The sequence below is a fragment of the Heterodontus francisci genome, chromosome 26 (genome assembly GCF_036365525.1).
Source record: "Heterodontus francisci isolate sHetFra1 chromosome 26, sHetFra1.hap1, whole genome shotgun sequence".
Taxonomy (NCBI): Eukaryota; Metazoa; Chordata; class Chondrichthyes; order Heterodontiformes; family Heterodontidae; genus Heterodontus; species Heterodontus francisci.
In genome coordinates, this window is record NC_090396.1 from 46,790,589 (window position 1) to 46,815,420 (window position 24,832).

General features: G+C 43.0%; 1 protein-coding gene across 1 annotated transcript in view; it reads right to left on the reverse strand.

Moving 5' to 3' along the window:
• Nucleotides 1-937: 937 nt before the first annotated feature.
• engase (endo-beta-N-acetylglucosaminidase) overlaps nt 938-24,832 on the reverse strand; it is a 70,682-nt gene continuing 46,787 nt past the window's right edge. The window contains exons 12-14 of the mRNA XM_068058146.1: nt 20,124-20,217; nt 19,017-19,131; nt 938-15,822 (exon numbers count right to left, since the gene is read on the reverse strand). Coding sequence (XP_067914247.1) covers nt 15,409-15,822; nt 19,017-19,131; nt 20,124-20,217 — 623 coding nt within the window. The 3' untranslated portion in view covers nt 938-15,408. The remainder of the gene's footprint in view (nt 15,823-19,016; nt 19,132-20,123; nt 20,218-24,832) is intronic.

Below are 24,832 nucleotides of genomic sequence, written 5' to 3' on the forward strand. Positions count from 1 at the left end.
TCAATGGTAGCTCCTAGGATGTTCATAGTGGGGGATTCAGAGATGGTAATGCTATTGAACATCAAGGGAGATGATCGTTGCCTGGCACTTGTGTGGCACCAATGTTATTTGCTACTTATCAGCCCAAGCCTAGATGTTGTCCAGAACTTGCTGCATATGGACACCAGCTGCTTCAGTAACTGAGGTGTCGCGAATGGTGCTGAACATTGTGCAATCATCAGCGAACATCCCAACTTCTGACCTTATGATGGAGGGAAGGTCATTGATGAAGCAGGTAAAAATGGTTGGGCCTAGGACACTACCCTGAGAAACTCCTGCAATGATGTCCTGGGACTGAGATGATTGACCTCTAACAACCACCACCATCTTCCTTTGAGCTAGGTATGACTCCAACTTGCGGACAGTTTTCCCCCCTGATTCCCATCGACACCAGCTTTGCTAGGGCTCCTTGATGCAGCACTCGGTCAAATGTTGCCTTTATGTCAAGGGCAGTCACTCTCACCTTAACTGCGTAAAATTCTCCATCGGCAGGATCCTCACTCAACACCTCCAGTGCAATGTTGTTCTGCATATAAAGTAGCGAGTTATTACTGGACAACAAGGCATTCGTGGCAGAACAAGCGAGCTATGTCTTGGTCCAAGCTTGAAAGTATAATTATCTACATAGGAAAAGAAGCAGAACTGGGAAAAAAGATGAAAGAAGAAACTCCAGGACAAACTCGAATACATTTAGGCAATAAATTTACCACATTGTCTACTGCAGCAATAGCATTTCCCACTATTTTTCCATATATCACTAGTATTGCAGTCGGAAATTTTTCTATTGCTAGTTTGTAATCAAAAGCAGTAAACAACATTTTTATAATGAAAATAGTGCAGTCATATCGCTCAAATTCACTGTAAGTGGTAGGTGTATTATTTATTAGATATCCATATACTTGCAGCATCTACATACTCCATACCACTACTGATACAGGTCTGCTAGAGCTTTATACAATAACTGTAATGATGCTGGACTGATGTCAGTACAGACTACTCTTTCTACTTCCGATCTCAAGAGACACTTCCAAAGATTCTGATACAAATAAACATTCAGTTTAGTGTCCAGCAGCTAACAATGTGACACATGACAATATAATTGGGACTCTCTGCAGTAATCACTGACTCTTAAGGTATCTTCTCATGACTAATTAAAAAACCCAGTACATTTCCCAAAGCATTCCTTGCAAACTGAGAAGAGGCCCATGAGCTCATGCCTGCCAACAGCCAGGTTGGTCTCGAGCAGAAAGCCTGGAGGTGCGCTGTAGGGCCGAGGATGTGTGATGGCATCAGTATATGCGAGGTGGTTGAAAACTTACCTCTTTCATTTTGCATGTTGGGCTGGCTGTGCAGATTGGAGGTGGAGAATTCTCAAAGTAGCTGAAAAGAAGTTTTTCTTTTCTTCCTACTTTCTAAAAGGGCCAATAAGCATTTAGAAAGCTCAAACATCAGCCTGTAATCAACTACTACAGATGCAAACAATGTCATATAGATTGGAACGCATGAATTTTCACTAGTTTGTCTGATATCAGAGACAATTGCTATCATACGGCATCTGCAGCAGTGCAGTTTCCACATCAGCAAGTGCCCGAGCCTCTGCAGTAAAATACTTGAACCAGTGCAGGTCCCATGTTATTCTTGTTTGTCAATATTCAGCTTCACTTTGCATCCCTTCAGACCAATGTTCCCTTTAAAATTTAGTTGTGTGCGGCCAGTTTTTTCAGTGCACCGTCCACTTACATTTTTTTGCATGGTCGCGCACACAAGTTATTTCTCACTGAGCAAGACCTGCAGAGCACCTGAGCAGCTTAGTGGGAACTTTGATTCAGACCCACCCTCTTCCATATGAACACCATAAATGAGCACAGTAGCCTGGATGCATGATTAATGTGGAACACAAGTAAAGCTAGAAGGATATGCTGATAGCTTTAAATGAAGAGGAGTGGGAGGAGGCATGTGTGGGGCATAAACAGCATACAACAGTTGGGCTGAATGGCCTGTTTCTGTGTTGTAACTCTATGTAATGCCGTACAGTTAAAAAAAACACGGCTTTGCTTCTGTGACATTCCGTCCAAAAACGTACAGCAGTTCTGAATGGAATTAAACAACTCCAGGCTCTTATTTATGTAGCTGTAATTGTAAATTCAATCAGCAGTCAAACTCCCTCAATGCAGTAAATACTCCAACTCTGGATCTAAAACAGATTATAAATCATGATTCTTTATAAAAAGTCTTGTATTTCACACTACAAACAGCTTTTACATTCGCTCAACTGAAAAATATCCAATCATAAAACAGTGTGGAATTTACAGCAATAATCCAACTGTTGCTTAATTATTTGTCAGGTCTCTGAAATATCCAGTTAGAGACCTATTGGTCTTTGAAGCAAAATCCCATTGACCTTTGTATGGAAACAGTCATTAAGTCACTGAATATGTCAAAATACAGCAAATGTAAAATTTACAAGAGAGTCTAACCACCTCCATTTGACATTCAATGGTATTACCATTCTTGAATCCCCCACCAACATTCTGGGGATCACCAATGACTAGAAACTTAACTGGATCGGCCAAATAAATACCGTGGCTAAGAAGAGCAAGTCAGAGGCTGGGAATTTTGCAGGGAGTAACTCAACTCCTAATTCCACAAAGCCTGTCCACCATCTACAAAGCACAAGTCAGGAGTGTGATGGAATACTTTCCACTTGCCTGGATGAGTGCAGCTCTGAAAACACTTGAGATGCTTGACACCATCCAGGACAAAGCAGCCTACTTGATCGGCACCCCATCCACTGCCTTAAACACCGACTCCCTTCACCACCAGCGCACAGTGGCAGCACTGTGTACCATATACAAAATGCACTGCAGAAACTCAACAAGGCTGCTCCAACACCTTTCCCAAATCTCTGACTTCTACAATCGAGAAGGACAAGGGCAGCAGCATGGGAACACCATCACCATCTCCAAGTTTCCCTCCAAGTCACACATCATCCAGACTTGGAAATATATCGATATTCATCAATGCTAGCTCAAAATCCTGAAGCTCCCAACCTATCATCACTGTGGGGTGCACCTACACCACACAGACTGCAGCAGTTCAAGGGCAATTAGGGATGGGCAATGAATGCTGATCTTGCCAGCGATGCCCAAATCCCATGACTGAATAAAAAGAAAAGCAATATTAGCATGGCATTGAAAGCCCAACAAATTAAAATGGCTTTCCTTTGTTGTAAGACCTTGCCTTTCTGACTTCATTACAACTATGGACTGGTAGTTCTGCCAAACCCATTTAAATCAATGTTGCAATTTCAGAGCAATCCAGCAGAGGGAGCCATTTCACAAACTTAACACATTCTGTTCCTCAAGCAGTCTTGTATCTGCCAGGAAAAAAATGTAAACACATAAAGCAAAGGATTGAATTCCAACAGTACTCATTTTAAACGACTGCTACATCTGCTGCCTTATAAAATTAACTGACCCAAGATAAAATAAAATAATCTCTACAAACTCACACAAAGACAGTTTTTAGAAAAAACAAACGCACAGGAGCAATTTCAAGGCTGTTATTTTACCTTGGGGTTCATACGACAATTAATAAGTTGCTCAATATTTACATGTTATGAGGTCATGTGAACAGTTTTCCGAGATTATTGACTTGGAACCACTATGGAGTACACACTATCTTTTTAAAATCAAAAACACTACACACAACAGCCACTTTTATTAAACCCTTCTGTGAATCATATGTTATTCTTCCTCGAAGTCAGATTCAGTCATCAAGCACTTTTATAAGCATCGACAAAGCTGCCAATTACCACTCACATTCTGTTCCCTGTACGTAGCTTCCTCAGTGACATAGTTTATCATCAGATAATAATTTAACTTTTTTTTCAATTTAAGAGCATAGTTGGGATATATTACAGAAAGTGCTGTGGAAAAAGTTCATCAATCTAGAAATTCTGCAGAAATTTAAACAATCGCACAATTTAGATCAGAATCCTTTGAACCAAACGTGTAAGAAAGGGCCAACAAGTCTCATCCCTTTGGTTGATCTACCATTTCCCTCTAATTTAGCGTTACCAAGCCTCCAGGACAGTCCTGGAGTCTCACCTGGACACAACTGCAGGCAGTCCAGGAGAGGAATCAAGCTGTGCTTCTCTTCTCCCCCACACCGCACCCCCGCCATTTTCTTTGAACCCTTTTGTTTGTTAATTATAAAAAATATTGGAGATGGAGGAAGAAGGCTGTTTGACTGGGCGGGGCTGTTGGAGGTGAGAGATCATGTGATGAAACCACCAGGAGCTCGTGCAAACAGTGTTGGCGATCGTACGCTATGTCCACCTCTTCGCCAGCAGCACATTGAATTATTTTCAACATTATTTGTTTCAACGCAATAGGTTCTCCACAATGTATTCTAGCGGCTGTGTAATGCAGGGTAATTATTGGTAACTCGCTGACAGTCTTTGAATAGCTCGCATAAAGTTTTGAGGAAACCACTAACTGGGGGGGGTGGCTCATGTGTGTGTCCAGCGGGGCTGAGACTGCAGCATGCGCAGTGCCGACGTTGGAGCTAGACGGAGGCGGCTGTGGCAGATCCGCAGCGGATGAGAAACCGCCAAGTGCCGGAGAGGAATGAAGCTGGCGGGTGGGCAGGAAGGCTTCATAAACACCCCCAATAAGCAGCTACTGTTCCCGTTTTTGCACAGAGCTGGGTAGCAGCTATGGGGCTTCTCCCGGTGACAGGCCCGGCCTAACAGCCACCAACTTTCTAGCTCTTTTGGAGGAACTAAGGATTAATAAACTATATCAAACCCCAAAACTTAGCTCAGTTATGAAGGGACCTGAGGGAGGGGAGGGAGGAACCATTCAGGACACAACACAGGGCAAGATGCAGGTACAGTCACTGCTCACGTTTCTCCTCGTGGATATTTTACTGGAGTCGTGTTGGTGCGTGCTTCTAAACTCTGTCTCCCTATCCCGATAACACAGGTGGATTGTAGGTTGCTGTGAGTGTTGGACTATAATGCCTCTCTTCATTCTTCCTCCTTCTCCCACTCAGAATTCCAGGCTGCAGGCTCCAGCGGCTCAGCGTGCCTGAAACGTTAACTTGGTTTCTCTTTCCACAGATGCTGTCTGACCTGCTGAGTATTTCCCACATTTTTTCCTTTTACTTCAGATTTCCAGCATCCGCAATATTTTGTTTTGTTTTATTATGGGCGTTGCTCTCAGAACTGAGTTGAGAAACACAGCCAGTTTGTATCGGGGTGGGCGTTGGATGCAGAATTCAGTCCCTGGCCTCCTGGGTAGGTCTTTTTTGTTACATCAGTTCGAGCTGGAGTGCAGATGGAGGAAAAGCTGCTGGGTATAACCCCAAGTATATTTGAGCCCAGTCGGGCCTCACAGTTTCCAATCGGAGACCGTCAAGGGAGGGAGATTCCAGAGGAAATGATGTTGCTAAATGGACACCAACCACTCAATGAAGCTGCCCCTGGGCTTCTGGACACCAGCAAGTAATCCTTTGACCACACTTGCATGCAATGTCAAGTATCACATTGAAATAAAGTTAAGATCGGTTTTCCTTCATGTTAAATATATTCTAATGTAATTATAACAGCTACATACTTAGTTTGCATTTATCTATCCATATTTTTCAATATATGTTTAAGTGGCTCGTGATATTTTTCATTTATCAGAAATAGCTCTCACTACAGTAAAGGTTGATGACCTCTGGTGCAATTGGAAGCGTTTAGAACATTATATCATTTCCCATCAAGAACCGGCCAATGGGTCCATGAGACCAACTGAACAAGACTTGGCAGGTTTACCAGCTGCCTTGCACCAGGCCCATCAGTTGATGACAGCCTATTCAAGTTGAACCGATGTAACAGCTTGAAACTTTCAGATTGAATGCACATGCATGGCCTCTATTCGCATTTCAAGCAAAACTCCACTGTACAGAATAGGGAAGTCACAGGCTCAAGCCTTTGTAGTGTGTTGAGTGAGCTGATCCCAGCTAGTTCCACAGTCTAGAGTCCTACAATTGGCCTCAGGGTCACTGACTAGGACGGGAGGAGGAAGAAACCAAATCTGCTGGGGCTGCGACTTTTTCTATGGAAGGCGTTGAATTGGGCAAAGGCGGGTTCATTGATGATGGTGGTGTACGGTTCGCTGCTTGATGAGGTGTAATATTCAGCTCAATGCAACAGTGAGGCGAAGTACCAGAAGGTTGTCAGTGCTCATGGAACTGTCCCCAAACAGAAGTCAGTACCTTCAGCTGAAAAGGAGAGAAAATTGAGGAAGTATATATAAACACAAACACAGCAACAAAATGGCCACCACCCAGTAGCATGAAGAGCCATGCAACATTGCAAAGAATTCCATCAGGAGCAGCTATTATTGGAAGTGGGTATCAGTGAGGAAGGGTTAAAACTCATCAGTTAATGAGCTGCAAAAAAGGCGCTCTTGCTTCAGCGTGTTCCTCGACAGGGGTGAATCACTGGCTGGGTGGGAATTCTGACAACCCCTGACCCCCAGCTCTATTTCCAACTCCAAGGTCACTTGCACAGGAGGGCAGCCTGCACCAGAGAGTAACTCCAACCTAGGGGTGGAAAACTGCTGTGGCTGGTCGCCAAGTGGTGGATAAAGGTAATGAGGATGCGGGCTGTTTAAAAACATCATTTTCTGCCCCCCCCCCCACCGAAAATTTCTTATTTCATTAATGCACATAAACACATGAAAATGTCAGCCAGGAAAAGACCAGCTGGTCTGACGAGCCTGTCCCACCTAGAATCTTCAGCAGGACAGAAGACCCTTTAATCCCGAGGTACCATGTCATTGTTTTTTTTTGCCTTCTCCCAGGCAATCAAAAACGCAAGGTCAAACATGGAGGGAAAAAACTGGCAAAGTTTTTCCCCGATCCCTCTAGGCAGTCAAAACGGCCCAGGAGACCACATTGAGCGCGGCATATTATTTGGTCTCCCCCCACCCCCCCAACCAGGAAGCGCTCTCAAAAAGATAGACGGTGAATCGGCACTCACTGTACAAGCTGCCAACTTCTTCCATAGATCTGCCATTCTCTGGGATAGAGAACCAAATATTTAGCCTATTTCTTCCCCTGCGTAAATTTATACGCAAAAGATCATAAGAAATAGAAGTAGGAGGAGGCCTGCTCCACCATTCAATAAGATCATGGCTGATCATCTATTTTCCCAGCCTATCCCCATATCCCTCGATTCCCTTGTGGCCAAAAATCTATCAATCGCAGCCTTGAATATACTCAATGACTGAGCATCCACAACCCCCTCTGGTGTAGAGAATTCCAAAGATTCACAACCCTCTGAATGAAGAAATGTCTCATCTCAGTCCTAAATGGCCGACCCCGTTACCCTGAGACTATGCCCCTGGTTCTAAACTCTCCAGTCAGGGGAAACAACCTCTCAGCATCCACCCCGTCAAACCAGCTAAAAGTTTGTTTCATTCTCCATTTCTTCTAAACTCTAGAGAATATAGACCCTTTCTGCGCAATCTCTCCTCGTTGAACTACCCTCTCATTCCAGGAATCAATAGAGTCAACCTTTGTCGCATTCCCTCCAAGGCTAGTGTATCCTTCCTTAGGTAAAGACGCCAAAGCTGTACACAATACTTAAGGTGTGGTCTCACCATAGCCCTCTATAATTGCAACAAGACTTTCTTACTCTTATACTCCAACTCCCTTGCACAAAAGACTAACATACCATTTGCCTTCCTCATTGTTTGCTGCATATTAACTTTCCGTGAATCACATGAATCCTTCCATGTGGAGTTTGCAAACAGTGGTGTACAGGCGCCTCTGCAGTTTTTGCTGTAGGGTTCCCTCCACAAATTCCAGAACACTGGAGGTTAGGGGCCAACAGCAGTCCCTGCATCCAGCTATACAAACGGGTATGAATAGCAAGAAACATCAGTCATATATAATCAGGCCGTTTGTCCCAGCAGGGCAGGCCCTAGAAAGGCTGGTACACAGAAGAATGTGTCTGCTAGGTCAGCTGTGGCTCAGTTAGTAGCACTCTCATGTCTGAGTCAGAAGGTTGAGAGGTCAAATCCGACTCTAAGACTTAAGCACAGTACTGAGGGAGTGCTGCACTGTTGAAGGTAATGTCTTTTGGATGAATCCCTGTCTACCTTGCAGTTGGCCATAAAAGATCGGCTGCGTTTGCAGACAATGCAACCACTAGGTGGCGCAGTACTTGCACATGTGCAAATGCATTCTAATGGACTGAAGCTTGCAGTCTCCCTCCCCTCCCTATCTTGTCACTCTCTCTCTCCCCTGCTTCCCCCGTGCGGGGAAGAAAGGCAGCGATCGCAGGAGGGAGCGGGAAAGCAGAGAGGAGAAAGCAGCAAGGCCGGGAGCAAGTGGACCACAGGTCGGTGACTTGGTGAAGCGGGGAGTGAGCAGCCAAGGGGGGAGAAGTGGCGAGGCAGGGAGCGAGTGGCGAGCAGACGTTGCAGTGCACGATGATGTTTTCACGCACATGCGTGAATTAGTCCTGGCAAACCAGGTCCTGACGTACACTGTGAACGCGCAGCACCATACTGACAGCAAGGGTCCGTTCTGCGCATATGCGAAGTTGGGATGAATCTGATAATGTCAGGACTGGGCTGTGTTGTCTAGAGTCAGTTTGTTAAAGATCCCATGGCACTTATTAATGGTAGGTTAATTGTGTTACGTCCAGGCGAGAGAGGTCTATAGTTCCCTTTCAGCCTACACCTGGTCTTACTGTAACGGTTTTATTTTTAAACAGTGTTTTTAGCTCCCCCTTGGTGAATCCTTTTCCACCGCTTTCCAATTATAAGGCAAAGAAACCAGCACAAACAGAATTTCTTAGGTTTAAAGAAGAAAAGTTGAAATTTTATTAAAACTTCAACTTAAACTCTATTTCGGCTAAAGCCTACGGATACACGACATGCCCCATGCTAGTATGCATACGTGATACACAAATGCAAATAGGGACAGAAAAGAGTAGAAGAAAAATGAAGTGGAAACGCTTGAGACAATATTTGAAGAGTTGTTGTTACAGTTCTTTGAGCTCACTGTAGAGTCCTTGATTATAGGTAGATCTTGCTTTTCATTGGGGCCCAGTATTCTTCTTAAACCTTGTTCACTGCAAGAGATTTTTCTCTCTTGGGGTTCATGCGTCTTCAGTGGATTCCGAGGCTTGTGAGAAAGAGATGGGAGCAGACAGGAGAGATCTTCTCAGTCCAGGAGCAAACAGACTTCCTTCCCAAACTGTGTACACAAATTCAAAAAACTCAGGTTGCCCAGCAGGTTAGTCATGTGACTAGCTGGTTTGACCATGTCAGTTTGTATATTTGGCCATCTTAGCAGTCAACCTAAAATGCAAGCTCCCCACCTTCAACATCTGATCAAAAGTCCATTGTGGGTTGAATGTCAGGGAATGGCTGCTTTGTCCTTCCAAACACTGTCTGTTAAGTAAATATCTTTTTTCCAGCCAGTCCAGTTTCTGGCAGTCCTTGTAACAGGCTCTCTCTTCTCCCCAGCAACAATTTGAAATTTAATGTCGATGTGGCGAAATTAATATGCCTCATTCTTGGCAGGTGGGGGCCTGCATGACACCTCCACACATAGGGGAATGAAATGCGATGAGAAAAGCACATTTCATTAAAAGATTGAAAGAAAACTATAAGATACAGAAAAAACATGAATTTCTCTCATTCATTCATAAATACTAAACCTTATTAAAATTGCCCCATTTTTGGCATTCCAATAAACATGCGGTTCTTCGGGTCGATTTGCTTCTGTTTGCCCATTTCCATGACTGCCTAGGGTCTTTGTTCCTGCTGAGGTCTGCCAAGGGGTGAGTGGGGGGGGGGGGGGGGGGGGGGGGGAGGAAAGAGTTAGATTTAATTAGCCCTAAATTGGAATTTTTACCAACAGAATCAGTAGTGGGCAGGTCTATCCTGAACACTCTTTCATTGCTTTGCTGAGTTATGCAAAGGCTTTTGACTTCAGGGGCTGGGTGGTTCCATTTTTCTCTGACTGTGGGGGACGATTCTGCTAATCTGCCCTTTGTTCTCTGGGACACTCCTGGCTGTTGGTATTTGTGCAGACCTTGCTACACTCACCTGTGACACTTCGACTAGGTGAAGCATCACCCTCAGTTTTTCTGCCCCCTAGAGGCCTCTCTTTGACTCTATAACTTCCTGTAAATGCTGTTAGCAACTCTAGTGGGGTGCTTCTAGTGTATGCATTTAGTAGGAGGATGTGGGGTCTAACATTTCACACTTTTCGGAGTTGGCTGACTAGACAGTAGGGGTTTTCATCTGAGATTCCTCCAGGACTTCCTCTAACCTGCCCTCTTGGTCACTTTTTCCCCTTCCCTGTCTAACCTTTTGCCAGCCTTGTTCCTGCCTGTCCCTTTTTGTTCTCGGCGGGGGCCCTTTACAATTCACCAGCCCTCTGCTAGAGGGTCCTAACACCAGTACAGGACTTAGGGGTGCAGGTTTCACTGTAGGTTGGGGTTTCCCCTCAACCTGGCACATGTGGCAATGCCTGAAGTACTCCACCACATCTTTGTGGAGTTTTGGCCAGTCAAACTGCTGTCTTATGTGGGCTTTGTTCTTTTGTATATGGGCACGTACAGCCACTGTAGTCTCGTGCGCCCTTCTTGATATTTCTCTCCGGTACCACTAATTGGTGAACTACTTTCCACTCCTTGCTCTCAGGTCTGTGAGGGGAACTCCATTTCTTCATCAGTACCTCATTCTTTAAATAGTAGCAATCAGGGACTCCCTCGGTTTCACTTTCAGACTGGGCAGCCTGTGCTAACTTTCGCAATACTGGGTCGGCTCGTTGAGCCTCAGCTAGGGAAAATCCATTTACTTCATTCCCTGGGTCTCCAACTTTCCAAAGAAAGTCTCGGACAGACAGACCTCATGATCATCTGCCTGCAGTGCCAATTCAGTCTCCTCTGGGGGAGCTGGTTTGATCAAGGCCTGATCCACTACACATTCAGGGAAACTGCAGAGGTCCGTCTCCCACTACAGCCCCGTTTCTCTTAACTCCTGTAGCCTTTCTTTCACTACTGGGGGGGGGCTACCACCTTCACCCCCGCCAGATCAGTACCTAGAAGCAGGTCAAGCCTGTCGACAGGCAAACAAGGGACAATCCCTGTCACTGGTCCCGAAACTAGGTTGCACTCCAGGTACCATTCACCACCATTCTGGTTGGTGTTCACTGCAGTCAATGGGGGAAAGGTCAGGCCTTTTCCCAATAAAACGGATCTAGTGGCCCCTATGTCCGTGAGAATCACTATGGGCTTGCTTTCCCTACTCGAGAGGTATGGGGTTACTCTCCCTTCATACACAAAACCCTGACAACCCTCAGGAACCCTATTAAATTTTCCTGCACTTGCAGCAGTAGACTTCCTGGGTCTCACTCTCACTGGAGTTAAAGCCGCAGCTTGTTCTTTCCATCAAGTCTGCTTATTCACTGAGTGGGTGTGCTCTGATTAACCCTAGAGGTTTTCCCTTTAGTTTCCAGCAGTCAGCTCTTAAATGCCCTGCTTTATTACAATGGAAGCATACAGGTTTCCAGGTCTCACTCTTGCTCACAGCCTTCCTTTTTGGCTAGAGGAGGGCCCCCCACTGTCTCCTGCTTTCCTTTATCTCCCAGGACTGCTTAGAGTCCTATCACCTTCCCACCCTTTGCCCTTTTTGGATTTGTGGGGGTGACTAGGAAAGGTTCTCCCCTGGGAAATTAAAGCAAACTCATCAGCCAGGGCAGCCGCTTGCCGGGCTCTCTGGACTTGCTGCTCCTCCACATGGGTCTTTATGGAGAGTGGGAGAGTGTGTTTAAATTCCTCTAACAGAATTTCTTACCTGAGATTCTCATAGCTGAGCTATACTTTAAGAGCCCTCAGCCACTGGTCAAAAGCCAGCTGCTTACTTCTTTCAAACTCCAGGCAAGTTTGATTAGCTTGCTTCTTAAGGGTTCTAAGCTTTTGACGATAGGCTTCGGGTACTAATTCATATGACCCAAGGATAGCATTTTTGGTCCGTTCATAAGTTGATGAACTCTCATCTGGCAACAGGGAATAAACCTCATGGGCTTCTCCAGTTAGCTTGCTTTGTAGTAAAAGAGGCCAGGTCTCAGCTGGTCATTTTAGCTGCCTTGCCAGTTTCTCAAAGGACATAAAAAATTCTTCTACATTTTCCTCATTGAATTTTGGAATTAGTTGAGCTCGTTTTAACAATTTTGTACCCAGCCCTGAATTATGCTCCTCCACATTGGCCACGCTTTCACTGGGGTTACTCTGTTGCCCCCGGGTTAACTCAAGCCGCTTCAACTGTCTCTCCACATTCCTTCCAGACTATTCTTTCTCTCCCTCTCCTCAAATTCAAGTTTCCTCTGTTCCAATTGTATATTTGTTAACACCACCCTGTCGGAGTCTGCTTCTAACCCTGTTTCTGCTCCTTCAGATTCAAGGAAAAAAATGGTTAGCCACTAGTCTTAGGAGTTCAGACTTCCTAGCCTTGCCACATACAATGAGCCCACACTGCTCAGCCGTTTTCCTCAACTCTTCCGTAGACAGTGCTTTTAACTTAACCCAAGTTACTTCACCCTGGCTTGGGGAGCTACTAGCATCAGTTGCAGACATGTTAGCATTCAAGCACACACAACCACAAGAAAACCTCTACTGAAATCTTGCTCTTTTTTGATTGGGAAAAACTTGGCTTGCCACTTGTAATTTCTCTCGTTTGTATGTGGGTCAATTCTGGATGCTAGCACCCAAATTTCTGTTACAACCAGGTGAGAAAGAGTAAGACCAGACCAGCCTTCACCTAGTCTTACTGTAACAGGGTTTTATTTTTAAGCACACCGTGTTTTTAGCTCCCCCTTGGTGAATCCTTTTTCACCACTTTCCAATTACAAGGCAAAGAAACCAGCACAAACAGGATTTCTTAGGTTTAAAGAAGAAAAGTTGAAATTTTATTAAAACTTCAACTTAAACTCTAATTCGGCTAACGCCTACGGATACACGACATGCCCCATGCTAGCATGCATACGCGATACACGCATGCAAATAGAGACAGAAAAGAGAAGAAAAATGAAGTGGAAACATTTGAGGCAATATCTGAAGAGTTGTTACTATGGTTCTTTGAACTCACTGTAGAGTCCTTGATTATAGGTAGATCAAGTTTTTCGTTGGGACCCAGTATTCTTCTTAAATCTTGTTCGCTGTAGACTTTTCTCTCTTGGGGTTCATGTGCCTTCAGTGGATTCTGAGGCTTGCGAGAGAGAGATGGGAGCAGACAGGAGAGATCTTCAGTCCAGGAGCAAACAGACTTCCTTCCCAAACTGTTTGCACAAATTCAAAAAAACTCCAGTTGCCCAGCAGGTGAGTCATGTGACTAGCTGGCTTGACCATGTCCATTTGTGTATTTGGCCATCTTAGCAGTCAACCTGAAATGTGAGTTCCCCCACCTTCAATGTCTGGTGATCAAAAGGCCATTGTGGATTGAATGTCAGGGAATGGCTGCTTTGTCCTTCCAAACACCCTCTGTTAATATGCAAATATCTTTTTTCCAGCCAGTCGTTTCTGGCAGTCCTTGTAACAGGCTTTCTCTTCCCAGCAACAATTTGAAATTTAATGTCCATGTGGCAAAATTAATATGCCTCATTCTTGGCAGGTGGGGGCCTGCATGACAATTGTGTTAAGATAAACAGGTGAAGGGCATTGTTTAACTAAGGACTGAGAGGGAAATGAGAGGGAATATAAAGGCAGCCTGCTGGGAAACAAGGTGTGAGTTTACAGGAGGTAGATATATGTTCTGTTGCATTCTGTGAATAAGCCAACTATCAAGAAAAGGATCAGTGTCCAGTTTCATTCTTCACCATTTGGCTTGGATCTATAAAACAGCACTATTTCAAAGAACAGGAGGGATTATCCCCAGTGCCTTGGCCATTACTTACTCCTCATTCAACATCACTAAAACTGAATATCTGGTCACTATCACATTGCAGTTTGCAGGACCTTGCTGTGCACAATTGGCTGCCACATCTCCTACATTACAACAGTACTTAGACTTCCAAAGTTCTTGATTGGCCATGAAGTACTTTGGGATATCCTGAGGTAATGAAAGGTGCTATATAAATGCAAGTCCCTTTGTTCACCTCCCAGCACCACCACTTTCTTGAACAATCAGCAGGGGATTGGGGTGGAGGGGGAGTTGGGGAGGAACCTAAACCAATGTCGCAGAGACCTTACTAAAGGGTTTAAACACTCCAGTATTACTGTATAAATAGAACTCCCTAGCTGCACTGACAACAGCTTTGCAAATTTCTCCCCATCTGCTTTTTAAAAAAAAAAAACAGGTTTTTCCATTCCCAGGAGTTTCATTTCAATTAAGTATTAATACACTAACATTTTTGCTCTTCCAAAAGCTACTTCCTATTTGTCATAATCATTTGTGTTTCTTAGTGTCAATCGCTTTGCCTGCTGATTGGTTAACTGGTTCAAACGATGCTGTTGACAATGAGATGGAAGATGCCATAAAGGACCAAGGGAGTGGGGAGGGGAGAAAACTGCCAAGGAAATATTTTCAGCGACCATTTTATAGTCCTGCTTCCACTACAAGAATCTAAGTGCGAGCAGCTTATAGGTTTCAGGCAAGATATTAAACTTGAAGGATTTATGGACTCAAAAAACTCTCACTGAATTCAGTGAGATCTTAAATAAAATTACTGCTGGAAGTGTAGCTTGGATTGTTATCTTGCATTAAAGGTGCTATATAAATGCAAATTGCTGGTTCTGTTTGAGAGGCCTACTCTTAAAGGAGCATGGGATTGTATTTATAATCAACCCCATGAAGGACAGTGGTGCAGTCAGTTTCAGGAATTGTGGTTTTTTTTTAAATGTTGTCTGTGAGTGATGTGATGGAAGCACCATTAGTATTGAGGTTTTATTTAAAATTTCTGCGTGCTAACCAGGTTAGTATGGGCATACAGAAAGACTTGCATTCCAAAGCTGCTTCATTTAACGTGTCACCAACCACCTCAGGATAGGATTTTTAAATGAAAAACTTTAACGAGAGGAAATTAATTCAAAAAGGATATAAAAGACCCTTGCCGCAAACCAGGAGCTAGTCAGTGAAGTGAGGAATATCTGCAACAACGCACACGATTCACAAGAGCAGAAAAAGATTTTGAGGTTTGCGAGATACAAGGTGGCGAAGCTACTTTGTCTCTCTAGCCTCAGAAAAGCAGTCAAAGCAACCCAATACAGCTGGCTACTGGAAATTTCCAGCCAGAAACACACAAATACAAACTAACAGAGCTTTGAATTATCTTTCAAACAGCAAGAGAAGGACACTACTGTATATTGCTGCTTCCATGTGGTTGTGTGTAATTTAGTGTTAATTTTCCACATGCTGATTGAGGTACTGCAAAACCTTCCTGAGTCACTGGCTGAATTAGAAACTCCACTTGACAGGACTTGCCTGCTGGAGCATTGTGCAATCGTAAATCTACCACACGGTAAAGACTTGCACTTGTTCGACCAACATGAATCATTTCAGAGTCTGCCACCTTTCGGTTTTTGTAGTAGTTTGGTCCTCGACAGTATATCTTGAAGTAACTTGCTGTGTTTGGAAGATAAGCCCACTGCAGTGTAGCACTCAGATACAGCTGGTCTGTAGCTTCAGGGTCCCTTCTCCACAGAATATTGAAGACAGTAAGTTTTTCAACTGGTTTCTGTTCTACACTCAGTCTCGCTGTATCCAGAATCTTAAACAAAGCACATCATTCATTTACTTATTAGTGATTGATTGAATACTTCTTAAAGCTATAAAATAGGCATGTTTTTATTATAAACAACTGCAAGAAAAGGTGTGAATCACCCTTGCACTATTTATATTTTCTTCCCATACCCATTTATAACCAAAATTTTTATAAATCACTGGTTAGGCTTCAGCTGGAGTACTGTGTACAATTCTGGGCACCACAGTTTAGGAAGGATGTCAAGGTCTTGGAAATGTATAGAGGACGTTTACGAGGAATGAGACTTCAGTTACATGGAGAGAATGGAGAAACTGGGATTGTTCTCCTTAGGGCATATAAAGGTGAAGGGGAGAGTTAATAGAGGTATAGAGGTATTCAAAATTATGAGGGGTTTTGATACAAGGAGAAATTATTTCATCTTGCAAGTGGGTCAGTAACCAGAGATCATAGGTTTAAAATAATTGGCAAAAGAACTGGAGTGGAAATGAGGAGAAATTTCTTTGCACAGAGGGTCAGCAACGCACTTCCTGAAAGGGTGATGGAATCTAGATTAACAAAATACATGCTATGTATAGAATTGCACAATGTCTGGAGTTAGTTGCAAACCACTTGCAATGTGTTTTCAGATTACAGTACCATGGCAATTTAGAACTGTTTATTTTTTTATAATCTCAAAACTTTACTTTTTTCTGCACAAAATCCAGGCCGACATTCCAGTGAAGTACTGAGAGAGTGCTGAACTGTCGTAATGCTGCCTTTCAGATTAGACGTGAAACCGAGGCCGCATCTGTCCTATCAAGTGGGCATAAAAGATCCCATGGCACTATTTCAATCATCATATGGGGCGTTCTCCCCAGTCTCCTGGCCAATATTTATTCTTCAACCAAAACAGATGATCTGTTCATCATCACATTGCTGGTTGTGGGAGCTTGTTGTGGACAAATTGGCTGCTGCATTTCCCTACATTACAACAGTGACCGCACTTTTAAAAAGTACTTGCGCTATATAAATGCATGTCTTTTGTTTTCTTTTTGTGGTGCTGCTCGGGGCATGTCAGAGGATGCCCTGTGTGGGACAATAATACTATGTATTGCAAAATGAATTATTCCACTGCTAAAGTGCAGCTTGTCACTCTGTGTCCTGTCAGGCCACAAGCTGTAGTTGTCAGTCATCAATTAGAGGTTAATTGGACTTGGGTGATCCTCGGATCAGATCAGACTGGCTTTCTTCTGTTTATTTATTCTGCAGATATAATTTTTTTTTTAATGTTGGTGGACTTTCTCTATAAACTGGAAATAACTGGCTTTCAACTCTTTTATATATATATTTTTTTAAAGTATAAACACAGAATTTGCATATGTGACACCCAGGGCCAGATTTTCAAAAGTTGTTGGGGTAGGGTCCGGGTGCGGACACAATTTAAAAATAATGGTCCTGGAGGGCCAACACCTCCGGAACAGACTCCAAGTTTTAAAACGGGGGCGGGAGGTGGTGGGGAAGGGAGGGAGGGAATGGGGAACCCACTTGCCTCCAATTAACAGCCCATTAAGCTCCTAGAGGAGTCTGTTAAGGTGCTGGGGAAGTCAGGACTGTCATTTTCAATTCGGTGAACCCGAACAGTCTGGTGCACATTAGCGGGACGAAGGGAAACACTTTTTTTTTGTAAGGTTAAAAACTATGGATCCCTCGGGGATCTTGCACCAGATCATGGGCATTATCTTAGATTTGGATCTTTCAAAAATGTCCTCCTCTTTTATGCTGCTGGCCCTCCATGGAGCTGCCTGCTCTCTTCGGCAAGGCAGCGGCAGGCCCCATCATGGCTGCCGTCTGTCTTTGCCGCTCACGCTCAGCAGACAGCTCCCTCCTCCTGGAGACGCTCGGCACCCCCAATTGGGAGCCAAGCTCGCTTCCTGCCTAATTAGGGCATTAACAGAGAAAAACAGCATTGCGTTAGCGACTCGGACAGGGCACAGGGTCAGGACCCATAAATTTTCCGAGCGTCAGGTTCCCGATCCCGTTTTGAAAATTCAGCCCCCGCAGTTTGACATACTCATCTTTTATATAGATACTTGTGGACCTCCTATATTGCTCAGTGAGACAGGTGCTACACTGTTTTGTAAGATCAGGAGAGTTATGTTATGTAATGCACAATGCATTATTCTGCTACTGAGGTGAAGGTGTGTTCCTTTAAAGCCACACATTCTAATTGCAGCTAAAAAAAAAGACGGTCAGGGCAGAGCTCAATTAGTCTTCAGGTTACAACAAACAAAGGTTTTCTTTCTTTGTTATTGGCAAGTTTAGACAAAGATCATGTTAGTTTGATTTAAAAAGGTTCTATTTATTGGCCAGTGATATTTTTAATGCAAGAAAATTGTCCTTTCAACTCCTTTCTAACATTAGAAACTTAAGCTCTTCCTACTTTTAATTTCAAATTGGTAGTATATATAGTTTTCATTTTATCACAGCCCTCTACAAGTAGTTTTTTTTTTAAGTACACAACTGCTTGCACTATTCTAAAAGTAAAATGCACATCTGAAACTGGAGCACTGATTTTGCAAACTATATGAGAGTTGTGCAGACAGTGCAGAACAAGTTGGAAATAAATGATTTGCTAGGAGCCGATTCCCAGAGAAACCTGTTTAAATAGAGTTAAATTGCCTGGTTGTCATATGATGATGTAATCAAATGATCCGCTCCATATACCTTGCCAAAGTGTCACATTTGATCAATAGAATATTTAACATTTTCAATCTTTCTCAGCATTTGCAAAGTACCTTCCTTCCCTCAAGCACTATACGAGTCAGACAGTATGAAATTACACTCTGACGCATACGCCTTGTACTGCACAGAGGAAAACAAATGAGGACTTAAATCAGACCACTGACATGACCATAATTTGAAACTTTTTGATTTTGCAGATGGGTTATATAAATAGTCATGAGGAAATGGAACTGTTATTCTACCACATTTGTGCAGTATACTTTAATTGACAATATCAAAGATCAAACACCAATAGCTGTGTAACCAGGATCTGCAAAGTCAATGGCTCTCAAGTACAAGTATCCTTGCGGAGAACAAAACACCATCGTACAACACCTAGAATTGTGTATTCAAATAGATAACTACTGCAATTGTTCATGAGCATTTAATTGTGATTTTCTGGGATTTCTTCTGACCTCCAGCAAAAGTGTTGAAGTTACCTTGATTTCTCCAATTCTGCACTGAAACTGTATGTCCTCTTCACCCTTCAGTAGACGAGTTATGTTGACAGAGAGATTTTCAAGAATGCAATCTGTCAGCTCCAAGAGATAGAAGCTGAAAAATAGGAAAATTGTTACTAACTGCAACAAAGAATGGTTTCTGCTGATTTGCAAAGAGATCAAACAAACATTAGCACAGTTGACCGATCTCAGCAAAGACAAGGTTGTGTGGAAGACAAGATCAGGTGAAATGCACTCTGCTTCAGGTTCACAAATAAAAGTATGGCCACTTGGGTGAAGTGCCTGAAGGTTGCCAGCACACATACAATTGTATCAAAGTGACTACTAGCTTCACAAAAGGAATAATGGGGAAAAGAACCTGCAAGGTGAAATGACAGAAGAAAGAAAAGGAACAACTTGCATTTATATAGCAAGTGTCAGCTGTGGCTCAGTGGTAGCACACGCCTCCAAGTCAGAAAGTCCTGGGCTCAAGCCCGCTTCCTTAGGTACCGGGCCTGTTCCATCTTGCTGGTACTGGCCAACAGTTCTTGGAGCCGGGATCTCTGCCCTTAGAGAGATGGGAGTCCCAAAGTCAGGCAGTGAATTGCCCGATGGGCATAGAATTGCATTGGGGCTCCCGGAAACGGCCATGCAATGTTACCCCCGGTTTTCCAGCATATTGGCGGAACCACCGCCGCTGGCATTAAATTCAGCCCCTTGTGTGCAAATTACCTGCTTTGTTTCCCTCCACATCACACAGTAATTAATTGTGAAATGTATTGGGACATCCTGAGGTTGTGAAAGGTGCTATATAATGCAAATTCATTGTCCTTTTTCACTATGGCTTATCTACAAGTAGTCGTCTTTGGTGTATGTTATTTTTAACCCTGGGTTATGATAGAATCTGCAGACCTGATAGCTGAATACCTACTTGTGCTGTATAGTGTGGATCAATAGTATCCTTGCAGTATTTAAAATGAGAATTAACATTCTGTTGGTTTTAATTGTAATTATGTTGACATTTGTTCAAGAAAAGATTGACTGCATTAAGGCCATACATGACCATCCCTCCCTCTCCACAAATACATGGTTGGCACTTAGACTCACCAAGTTGTCCATCCCTTAGGGCTCCATGGAGCACAGTTCTGAATAAACTTCTGAACAAGGGCATTATCCTCTGGAAGTGGCAACGGTTTCAGCACTGCAAGAGTACAACACATGAGAAACAACAATTAATGAATAATACATTGTATGAAACTCTGACTAATGAGTTTGAAGCAAGTCTGGTCAACTGGATACCATGGATAAACTGTCTAACAGCACAATATCGTGCTTTATAACATTGGCAGGATGAGCTGCCATGCCTAGACTGTTTTGAATAGATGGCAGAAGATACAAGAGTACTCAAGTGTATTTATGGAGCACAAGCAATCTGACATTTCAACATCAAGACTTTGTGTAGGCCTGGCACAAACTTGCTCTGCAGCAATGTCCAGTTTCAGTACAATCACAGTGTTCTACCTCATCACTGTAACAAGAGTTTCAATTGATCCTAAAAATTGGTATCCATTTCAGGTAAGAAATGACCTGAACTTTAAGTTCAGAATCAGCACTGACTCAACAAGGACCAATGTTGAACTCCAGAAAGTCTGTTATAGAAGGATAAGGCTGGAGCCTATATTTACTCAGTTTCACGTTTATTATGCAGAATAAAAGGATTACAAACATGTAATTCTTCACACAAATCCCCCTCCCAGTCCCAGTGAGTGTCTGCTTTTAAGTGCTCAACTAAAACCTCAATTAACTCCCTTCACCTGCCTATAATCACACAATTAACAGATTCCCTTCTTTCTTTCTTTTACAATACAACTTGTATTAACATGCTCAAATATTTCAAAATAAATCAAAATTAAATTCCATATTGGTCACAAAGTTTTTTTTTAACATTGTGAGATGCCCCTCATCCAGCACCTCAACAATTTCTTTGCACTTGCATTTCTCTTTGGGAAACAGATAGCTAATGACTTGCTGATGAAGAGCATTCCAGAGACTGCTAAGGTGATACAATCCACAAAAGCCAGGACTGGTTAATCCAGCTGGTCACACGACTAACTGGCTCGTCCAGGGTTTTTTGAACGAGATAGAGCTTTTGAACTAAGACTATTTGCTCCTGGAGTGAGAAGACCTCTCCTGTCTGCTGCCATCTCTTTCTCACACGCCTCTGGACCCACTGAGGACGCATGAACTTCAAGAGGGAAAAGTGCGTGGGCGCGTCACATATCCGTAGGTGTTAACCGAATTAGAGTTGAAGTTTAATAAAGTTCAACCTTTTTTCTTTAAACCCAAGCAAACCTGTTTGGCTAGTTTCTTTGCATTATAATTGGAAGTTAATGAAGGAGGATTCACTAAGGGGGAGCTAAAAAAAAAAAAGTGTGTTTAAAATTAAACCCTGTTACGGTAAGATCAGGTGAAAGCTGAGAGGGAAGCCTAGACCCCTTCCTCACCTGGTCCTAACAGAAATTTGGGGGCTACCATCCTGGATTTGACCCACATACAAATGAGAGAAATTGGAAGTGGGAAGCCAAATTCTTCCCAATCAAAAAAGAACAAGATTTCAATACAGGTTTTTTTGTGGTTGTGTGTACTTGAATACCAACATGTCTGCAAGTGAAGCAAATAGCTCCCCAAGCCAGGGTGAAGTAACTTGGGATAAGTTAAAAGCGCTGTCTATGGAGGAGTTGAGAAAAATGACTGAGCAGTGTGGGATCACTGTATGTGGCAAAGCTAGGAAGTTTGAATTCCGAAGGCTAGTGGCCAACCATTTTCCCCTTGAATCTGAAGCAGCAGAAACAGGGTTAGAAATAATACTCTGACGGCGTATTGCTAGCAAAGATACAAATGGAACAGAGGAAACTTGAATTTGGGGGGGGGGGGGGGGGGGGCTGGGAGAGAGCGAGAGCCGTCCAGAAGGACCGCGAATACAAAGAAAGAGTGAGAGCAAGAGTGAGAGTCTCCCAGAAAGAATCCGAAGAGAGAGAGCTAAAGCGGCTTGAGTTAACTAGTGGTCAACAGAGTAACCCGAATGAAAGCATGGCCAATATGGAGGTGTGTAATTCAGGGCTGGGTATAGAATTTTTAAAACTAGTTCAACTGGTCCCAAAATTCAATGAGGAAGATGCAGAAGCGTTTTTGTGTCTTTTGAGAAACTGGCAAGGCAGCTAGACTGGCCAGCTGAGACCAGGCCTCTTTATTACAATTCAAGCTAACCGGAAAAGCCCATGAGGTTTATTCCCTGTTGCCAGATGAGAGTCCATCAAATTATGAACTGACAGAAAATGCTATCCTTGGGCATATGAATTAGTACCCGAAGCCTATCGCCAAAGTTTTAGAACCCTCAAGAAGTAAGCTAATCAAACTTATCTGTAGTTTGAAAGTAGTAAGCAGCTGGATTTTGACCAGTGGCTGAGGGCTCTTAAAGTCTAGCTCAGCTATGAGAATCTCAAAGAAGAAATTCTGTTACAGGAATTTAAAATTTCTCTCCCACTCAAACTTATTCCACTTATTCTGCTTAATATCTAAACAAATATATTTAAAGGCCCCACAAGCCTGATTCCCGATCTTATATTCTACCTTAAATCTTCAGGATATATTCCTCAAAATCCGCAGTACCACCCCATAAGAAATCAGCAAGATGCATCATGAAGATGCCTGAAAGTTTCTCTACGATACCAATAAAACATCGCAGGATCTGCTTTTAGTTGAACACAACCAATTTTCAACAAAGCATATCTCACCGAGAAATACCTAGAAGCATCATTAAGGCTATAGACACATTTGTTCAGTTTCCATAGTTTTCCTTCTGCATCTGTTGCCTCTGTAAGTGGTTTCAGATATACTTCTCTCTGAAAAGTATCACCTTGCAGAAATGCAGTTTTTATGTCAATGGATCTACATTCCCATTAATATGTGGCCAAAAGAGCCAAAATGATTTTCAAGATTACTTATCTAACCGTGGGAGAAATGAACTCTAACATTGGTATCACCTAATCACTGTTCAAAACCCCTCACAACTAATCTCGCTTTAGCCTTATAAGTTCCATCGGGAAGGACTTTTTCAGCACAAATCTATGTGACAAGGCCAGCTGTCCCCTAACTGGTACCTCAGAATAGACTCCAAACTCTCTCCAACTTATGTTTTGCTTCTCTTATTAGTTTATCCTCAAGTTTATTGGCAGTCATGAGGACTTCTACTTTAGATCACACAATAAACTTGCTTGTACAATTTCCTGCAGGCCCCACAATTGTCGCATCCCTCCATTTATCAGACCCCTCTGGAATATATATCACCCAACTACCTACTCGAGGCAATTGGTCTTTGGATGCGATAGCTCTTTCCTGAGCATCATGATGGTTTCATTACTATCCAACTCTTCATCTATGTGCCTCAGGACCTTCATCACAAAACATAATATTTGAAGTACAACGTGCCTCTGTTCCGATTACCTTACCAGGGCCCTTCCATTCCCTATGGCCCTCTCTTTTATAATACACCAAATCTCCTGAACTAAATTCCACCTCAGATGGCCTTACATGATACCTCAGAGCTCTGCGGATTTTTTCCAGAGACCTCAGCCTTGATGAAAGCCCGTCTCCCTGCATGAAAAGCATTCAAATGTGTAGAAAAAAATGAATTGTAGTACCTTCTAGAGAAAGAGGACTGTCGCATAGTACAGAAGGCAATGTGGGATTCCGCCCATGGACCAATGGATAGGGACTATATCCTCCAAACATCTGAAGTGAATTCTTCACATGAACTGCCCATGCCAGGGCAGTCAACTTGCAGTTTAGCTGGTCAGCCAATATTTCATGTAACATTTCATTCACCACCACGTGACTCCTTTTGCAAAGTCCATTTCTGAAAGGACTTTCAGCTACAGTATTCATAAGCATAATGTTCACATTCTCACAGAGGTCTCTGAACTCGTCATTGGCAAATTCCCCTCCATTATCAGTCAGAAACTTAGCTGGTGCCCCAAGTCCAGTCCCTAACCATTTCTCCATAATTTGCCTATAATTACCCTTTTGTCCTTACTATTTATTATTGTAGAAAGGCTAAATCTAGTTGCTGGGTTTATAAAATGTAGAATGAAAATATTCTTGTCTTTGTCCCATACCTTTAAATCCATGGCAACTACCTCATTAAAGTCACGTGTCAATGGAAGGCTAACAATAGGACGTGATGGTGTCCTCTGATACTTTTTACAAATCTCACTTTTCGCTAATTTCTATTATCCTTGTATCCTCTCCATCAATCACACCTGCATCTTTTAGTAGGGTTTTTAATCTCTGACAAGGGTGAGAAAATTGCCTGTGCAACTTTAAGACAATATGCCTTTTATCTCTCTGATGCGTAACATCTGGTGCCATCAACACTTCTCTAACACTGACTAGAAATATCAGGTTTTGTTAATGGGATACAATAATGCCCTGACTGGGTAAACTGCATATTCACTGGCTTCCAAAAAACAATTCTTTATCATGTGCCATATCAAGTTTCATCTGTGCCTTTTGCATTGAAGGATTACACAAGAGTAAAGGTATCTCACTGGAGTCTACATCAGTACTAATAAAGTGGCTTACCTCAGCTATTTTACATGGGATTACTACTCTCTTCAGTGACTTCAATGTGTTGTCATCACCAAACCTAAAGCTGGTAGTACTTTTATACTCCTTAACCTTGCGTCGATCCTCACTACTGAGTGAATCCAGATAACACTGTAACCAATCAGCTCTACATACTGTCGATGTACAAGCAC